The sequence below is a fragment of the Lactuca sativa genome, chromosome 5 (genome assembly GCF_002870075.4).
Source record: "Lactuca sativa cultivar Salinas chromosome 5, Lsat_Salinas_v11, whole genome shotgun sequence".
In the NCBI taxonomy this organism is placed as follows: domain Eukaryota; kingdom Viridiplantae; phylum Streptophyta; class Magnoliopsida; order Asterales; family Asteraceae; genus Lactuca; species Lactuca sativa.
Window position 1 is genome coordinate 204,318,968 of NC_056627.2, and position 7,572 is coordinate 204,326,539.

General features: G+C 32.4%; 2 protein-coding genes across 2 annotated transcripts; both read right to left on the bottom strand.

Moving 5' to 3' along the window:
• Positions 1 to 638: 638 nt before the first annotated feature.
• LOC128126259 (uncharacterized) lies at positions 639 to 1,797 on the bottom strand. Its single transcript, XM_052764010.1, has 3 exons — positions 1,588 to 1,797; positions 1,334 to 1,513; positions 639 to 1,217 (listed from the first exon to the last, which is right to left on the bottom strand). Exons 1-3 carry the CDS (start codon positions 1,747 to 1,749, stop codon positions 804 to 806), a joined length of 756 nt encoding a protein of 251 aa, XP_052619970.1. The 5' UTR covers positions 1,750 to 1,797; the 3' UTR covers positions 639 to 803.
• A 1,644-nt stretch (positions 1,798 to 3,441) lies between these two features.
• LOC128126260 (uncharacterized) lies at positions 3,442 to 4,936 on the bottom strand. Its single transcript, XM_052764011.1, has 2 exons — positions 4,832 to 4,936; positions 3,442 to 4,092 (listed from the first exon to the last, which is right to left on the bottom strand). The coding sequence occupies exons 1-2, from the start codon at positions 4,862 to 4,864 to the stop codon at positions 3,457 to 3,459; spliced, it is 669 nt and encodes a 222-aa protein (XP_052619971.1). The 5' UTR covers positions 4,865 to 4,936; the 3' UTR covers positions 3,442 to 3,456.
• Positions 4,937 to 7,572: the final 2,636 nt, after the last annotated feature.

Genomic DNA, 7,572 nt, shown 5'->3' on the forward strand with positions numbered 1-7,572 from the left:
AAATTTCACTGACCGACATGACAATACTACAGAATGTACTTGTCTGCATTTCATAGTTGAACTTTTATGAATTCATAGTCAAACCAGTTTATTTCATAGTCAAAAAGAATTGTCCGTAATATGATTTATTCTATAAATGGGTGTCACTCATTATGAAAAAAATTTAACTGAGAAAGTAACTCCGATTTAAAAGAATAAGAAGGCTAATGGCATACTGCAATTGTGGAGGAGAACGTATCGTTAGGATTTCGGGTACAGCTAAAAACCCAGGAAGATTGTTCTACGCTTGCCCGTATTTGGTATCATGTTCTTACCGTCATTCAAATTTAAACCCTCGTGTTTACATGACACAAATTAATTTTCTTACTGTGGATATTAAATTTAACAGGGACCAAAATGCGGGTTTATCAGTTGGGTTGATGAAGAGAAGGACCAATCTTCTATGGTAATAGCTAAAGTAGCTAACGCTAATAAGCTCTTTCAATCAGAAAATAAGAAGTTAAAGATAGCGTTGGTTTGTAGTTGGGTGTTGTTCTTGGCAGTTCTTGTTTACAAGTTGTAAGCTTTTCAATATTGTTTTTATGGTTTTGAAGTTGTTAGGTCAATAAATTGTTGTATTTGTAACGTTAAAACAAATGTTGTGGTCGTTCTTATGTTTTGAATTTATTGATAAGTAATTAGTAGGTCATTAAATTGTGGTAATTGTCGTAACGTTATATTTTTTGTCATCCGTTGAGTAAACTCTAAAGATAAACTAATAATGAAATCCAACATTAATTTGTATATACATTTATATAATCCAACTACAGAGGAGCAAGACTAGACCCCCAAATAATTTTTGCCATCCGGAGACGGAACTCTAAAGTTGCGTTCTTTGGGTCAATAAGAACACGTATTGGTTGACCTGAAACCAATTGCTCCATAAACATACAAAGAAAAACACCGCAATCTCCCAAATGACTACTTTGTTGGGGAACGTTTTCTTCATAAATGAATTGCATATTCAATGGAATCCTTGGGATGTTCCTCCGCGCCCAATACTTAATCTTGTCCAAATAATTTGCCACCCGACGTTCAAATTTGGAAAAGATTCCTTCGGATTGGAATTTTTCATAAGCACCTCTACCAAGACTGTCATAAATATGCACTTCCATTGACGCTAATCGTAGTTCCCCAAATAGCCAATGATTAGGGGATGAATGAATCGGCAATAAGACCTGTATAAGGATCAGAAAATAAAATTATGTTTATTTACATCACAATACAAAAACATCACAATACAAAAACATAACAAAAAAACGATATTATTTTCAATATAAACTATTAAGTTTACCGTATCAACATCCCACCAAGCAACCATGAAGTTAGGGTATGTAGCAATACCAGCCATAAACGCCCTCCAGTCCTGTCCTTCTTCCAAAGCATGAGAAACAAAAAAATTTGGAGGCATTATTGTATGTCGGTCGCTCTCAAACCGTCTCTCCATCAAAAGTCGGTACCAAATGGTTATATGCTGCACACATGATACTTTTGTTATTGACTAAAAAACAATTAACTTTTAAAAGAATTAATTAACAATTTATTTACCGCTGACTCCAACCATCCGTCGTGTGTATGCCCAAACAATGAGCTCCAAAAATCTCTATCTAACACGAAATTAAACAAACGATGCTGCACATCGTATGAATGCAATACATAATTTTGGATGACATCCTCACCGCCTGCTACGTAAGGTTGCAGGCGCAACATGGAGAAGTCATGAGCAACACCAAAAATTGGAGGAGGAACGGGGCATGTTGATTTCGTACCAACCTTCTTTTTTGTTCTTCTTTTTTGTTTCGGTGTCGTGTGCAACTAAAAACAATATTCGTATGTTTAAATGTATATCTTTCAGATAATTCACATAAACATAGATAATTCACATAAACATAAAATCATCAGTTTATAAATAAAACGAATACCTCGGTGTAAGGAGTGCATAAAAATTGTGATGGTTTTCGACTCCTAGGTTTATCGGGTGTAACTTCTTTGTCATCATCATCATCATGAAAAAAATCTACATTTCCCGTTATTATTAGTTCGTCTTCATCCGGCACATTATCATCAAATTTGTTCCCTGCATTGTCATTCCTCTCCTCCCACTCCTACATTAAAGATAATACTTTATACTTAATAACGAAATACACATAATTTAATAAGCAATAATATCTAAATAAACAAAATATTAATATAATATTAATGTAACTATAATAACCTCTTTAACTTCACTATAATCGTTTACATCAAACACATCATCATCAAATTTGTTCCCCGCATACTGATTACTCTCCTCCAACACCTACATTAAAAATATAACTTTTTACTTAATAACGAAAGACACTTTATTAAAAAGTAATTATTAAAATCGTAAAGGTAACATCTATAACAACCTTGTTGTCTTGAGTATCACCAAAAACATTTTGAGTTGTATTGTTTTTATTCATCACTTCATCTTGCACAACCTATATTTTCAAATATAAAATATGAACACAGGTATTCATATATGTTAATAAAATTTAATAAATAATGTAGCGTGTAACTAACCTGTTCATCATAATTTCTTTGTGACACTGTCGTATCATCAAAAAAAATGTCGTTCCAAAATTGGTCATTATTCACTTCTTCAACAAAAACCTCTGTAGGTTGTCGGTTCATAAACACATGCTGCTCCAGTGCATGTACCCGTTTCAACAACTCGTCTAGCTTGTGTTTCCCACTACCCCGACCTCTACCATGAGAGCGACCACTGGACGACATACTAGACGAAGATTCGTCTTGTCTCCTAAAATGGTCTCGTACTGGGGATGGAACTGCTTTCCCTTCACCATATACATACTCTTGAAATGACATATAATAAAAAGATGTCATCTCACCATCACCCGGTAACATGTTTTGTCTTGGTGGTAGCCCCTCCTAAAAAATTAAACATATTAAAAATGCATATAAAACTATAATAATCAACTTTATTAATAATAAACGAAATATTTTTAAACCTACATCTTTGACCAAATCTTGTTCACGTCAACCCATTTCAATTTTTTTGTTCCGCTCCATCTTTTCATCCGAGGCAAGTCTTTATTTTTTCTCAATGCAAATCCACATGCACGAACAGCCGGAATCATCTCATATATCCATATCTACAATTTTGTACAATAACAGTAATAAAAGTTAAAATTAAAATAAAAAAGATAACAATAAAACAATATAAATATAAGAAAATTTTTATACCCTAATTGGAGCCGTAAATCCTGAGACGGAATACTTTAAAGTTTGACCACGCTGAGGAAGTGATAAATAATGATGTATCTTACTCCACGTATCCTCAAGGTCAACATAAGTAAAATCCCATAGATAGCTACCCCAAGCGAAGCTAACAAAACAAAAAAAACAAAATTCATTATTATATAAATTATAACTTTAATAAAATAGAACTTTTAACGTAAAGAAAATATACCTATTCCAGAGATCCAAATTCTCAGCCAAAAAAAACCAATCTTGTGGCACCCGATCGTTAACTTCTTTGCCCAAAAAACCTTCACACAAAATGTATATCAAACATACTCTAACTGCATCAAGGTCGTCAAGTGCTAGGAATGTTTGATTTAAAATTAAACTTTTCAGGTCGCCGATTTTCACCGAACTATTAGTATGGTCCGGAAATAGCCGTTCACGCAGTAAACATCTTTTTTTACTGCTTATTAATTTTTCCGACCCTTTTCTCCCAATGTTTTTTGGATACTCCCCAAAATTGAAGCCGGTAATCAAACAAAACTCTTCCGGCCCATAAACCATTTTGGTATTGCCTACTCGAAAATATAAACGTTTTATTCCATCTGGAGATAAAACAGGGTCCGGCCGGATCTGATGAAGGAACATTTTATGAAACAATAAAGCGTCCCCTTGTAAACGAGGGACATCAATAAAATAGCCAAAGACGGTATTTCTGAAAATAGCACGTCGGGCATCATCTAAAACTTCAAAGACTTCCCATATGTTACCGCCAGAGCCTTTTAGGTTCGCAAAGGCTTTCGTATTCATTAAACTAAAATCATGCTGCAAAAAAAAACACAAAAACAAATTAGATAACTAAAAAATATACTTTTTTTTAAATATATTACGAACTGCAAATACTTTCTTAATTACTAATATATATATTTCCGATAAAAAACAATAACATACACATATATAAACAATTTTCCAAGTTATACAACAAATATATTTACGATAGATCACAATATCATACATAATTATATAAATATTTTCAACTTAAACATATTTTCAACTTAAACAAATTTTCAACTTAAACGACAAATATATAAACAATTTTTATCTTTCTAATTAAAACTAACATTATATAACCATAACCATATAAACAAAAAAAATTAAAAATAAAACGACAACCAAACTAACAATTTTGCAAGTTATACGACTACTTTATACAAATTTTTCAACTTATACGACAAATAAAAACAATTTCTAACAATATATATACGACAAATTTTCAACTTATAAATGTTATACGACAAATATATATACAGTTTATATAAACAATTATAGGATAAAAATTTACAACATTTCAGGTTATACAACAACTAAAAAAACTACAAAAATAACAAATTGTAAACATTATCCACGCAGTCTCTACTTGTCTCTACTTGCATTTAAACTTCAAGTATACTAAAAATATACTAAAACTATCAAACACAACAAAATTACCCTTTTTTAACACTAAATAATACAACAATTGATAAAAAAAAAATAACTTTAAACATTAAAAGAGTTAAAATCTAACCATATTTGCGGGATTGTTGACATAATCCTCCATTTTCTTCAAAAACTAGCCAAAATTCCGAGAGAAGCCCAAAGTTAGAGAGAGTTTTTGTGTAGAGAATGGTGAAAATGAAAAAAAAAAAAAAAAAAAAAAAAAAAAAAAAAAAAAAAACGTTTTTATACCTAAAAAACACTCATTTCGCAGGTGAGAAGGCCCCATCTGCGAAATGGGCATCTCATCTGCGAAAGTACAAGTGCCTGAAGCACAGCTGTGCTTCAGGCACTTGTACTTTCGCAGATGAGATGCCCATTTCGCAGATGGGGCCTTCTCACCTGCGAAATGGGTGGTTAAATTTGTAATCCCGATTTTTTTTGGCTATTTTTGTAATGCAATTAATATAATTGGCTATTTTTGTCATTTTCTCTAAAAAAAATATAAAGTAAATTAGTTTATGTATTTAGTAATTAAAGATAATGAAAAAACAAAACTGCAAAATTGGTCCTCGTGGTATTCAAAAAAATTTGGACAGGGTCCAAAAAGTTTCCAACTTGCATAGAAGGTCCAAAATCAACGTTTTTCTAAACTTTTGGTCCTGAAAAGTCGAAAGGACTATTTTGCCCTTTTTATTTCTTTTTCGATTTTTTTATTTGTTTTAGTATTTAAATAATTATAGAAAAATAGAAAATAAAATAAACCCCACAACCCCTCCCTCTCTCTCTCATACAAATAGATATACAAGAGCATCTTCATAAAAATGGCTGCCACCATTACTTCGGTAGTCTCAAGCTAGATCGACCATATAAGCTCAAAGTTTTTGACCAAACAAAAACTGGTGTGAAGGGCCTCGTAAATGCTAGAATCCACCAAATCCCTCCCATCTTCTTCCAGTCACCAGAAACATCTCACAAAACCTCAATTGTTGCAATCGACCCATAGAGCATCCATAGTGGAGATGATCTGTGAAGGCTTGACAAACCTTGTTATTTTCAGGTGGTGAATCATGGAATCCCTATGATATTGTTGGAGGTTTGCAGAGACATTCAAATCGAGTACTCGGATCAAGTGATGAAATTAGGAGGCATACTTTTGCAATTATTCTCAGGTGCCTTGGGATTAAACGCAAATCACCTCGAGGATCTCAATTGTGGCAAGGGCTTTTGTTCTCCGACCATTATTACCCTGCTTGTCGACAGAGAGCCCTAGGGGTTTCAGAAGCGATTAATCGAGTAAGAGAGGGTTTATGGTTTTATTTTGAGATCGAAGATAAGGGGCTTTAACATTTTCAGAAGCGATCATTAGGGTAACCGATGGTTTAGGGTTTGACATTTCCAAGTGTTCTTGATGTTTTTATTTTGATTTTCAAAATGGGTTTGATGATGAACGAAGATGATGGATCAAAGTTGATGGTTCTGTGTTGTTTCTTTGAAGAAGATGCATTGAGATGTTGAAATGTGTAATAGATCTGTGTAATATAATCATTTTTGGAAATAGTGTTTGTATGGAGATGAAGGTGGAAGAAGTAATCTAGGTGGAGACGGAGTTGGTTGAAGGTGGTGGTGTCGGGCGGTGATGGTAGTCGGTGGTAATAATGGAAGACGGTGGTGACGGTGGCTGATTTTACTTTCCATGTTGAAGGTTTGTACTTTAGTGTTTGTGTATGTTTGTATTTTCTTGTGTATCAATATGCATATGTCTCTCTATTTTGGAGAATAAAATCAAAAAATGTGATGTGAGTGTATGTGTTCATGAAAATGTTTATGATCTTGACTATGTGTTTTTGTGTTCCTAAAGATGTGTGTGTGTGTGAGAGAGAGAGGGGATGGGGTGAAAACTTTTCAAGTGTATCAGGGATCAAAAACCCAGAAAAACCTTGATTTTGGACCTTCCATGCAAGTTGAAAACTTTTTGGACCATATCCAAAGTTTTTTGAATACCATAAAAAATATAAATTATAAGGGCAGTGGTTTTTGTCCAAAAAATATAAATTATAAGGGCATAATTGTCTAATAAAAAATATAAATTATAAGGATATAATTGTCTTTTTAAGTGTACAGGGACCAAAAACAATAAAAAAGAATTAAAAAAAAAAAGATCTAATTTTAGACCACTGGTGTACCATTAAATTTTTTTGGACAAAAACCATATAATTTGAACAAAAACCATATAATTTTACCAATCATAAAGACCAATTTTACAATTTGTCAATTAAAATAGAATGAATAAGAATATAAAATCGAAGTATCTTCAACAGATCCATAAATGAAATTGAATTTTGTGCGGCCTTTGCAATGCGTTAAACGTTGAGTCGCATCCATGCAAACTTGTTTCAACTTATGTTGAATAGTTATTGCCCGTAACAACAACAATAACAAATTAATAATAATAATAATGATAATAATAAATAAATAAATAAATAAATAGTTTAGAGCTTCTTTAATGAGAGGTTATTTTAGAGCTTATTACTAACACCATTGAAGTAAATAATTAGACAAAATTGCAAGAATGATCCCTGTGGTTAAGTGAAAATTGACATTTTGGGCCAAAAACGTTTGGACTAGCACTCATGGTTCAAAGGTTTTCATTTTCTTGTCATTTTGGTCCAATTTACTATAAACTTTTTTGTTATGCCAATTTTGCCCTTGGTTTTTTTCTTTTCCAGTTTTATTTATTTATTTAAATTCTTTAATATTTAAAAGAAAATAAAAAAATACCTCTCTCTCTCTCTCTCTCTCTCTCTCTCTCTCTCTCTCTCTCTCTCTCTC

Coding starts and splice junctions, on each gene's coding strand:
- LOC128126259 (XM_052764010.1), bottom strand. CDS start 1,749: ATGTTGCGCCTGCAACCTTACGTAGCAGGCGGTGAGGATGTCATCCAA. Junction 1,514..1,587: donor ACGGATGGTTGGAGTCAGCG/GTAAATAAATTG, acceptor TCATGTGTGCAG/CATATAACCATTTGGTACCG. Junction 1,218..1,333: donor CTTGGTGGGATGTTGATACG/GTAAACTTAATA, acceptor ATCCTTATACAG/GTCTTATTGCCGATTCATTC.
- LOC128126260 (XM_052764011.1), bottom strand. CDS start 4,864: ATGGAGGATTATGTCAACAATCCCGCAAATATG. Junction 4,093..4,831: donor TCAACAATCCCGCAAATATG/GTTAGATTTTAA, acceptor TTTTTTTTGCAG/CATGATTTTAGTTTAATGAA.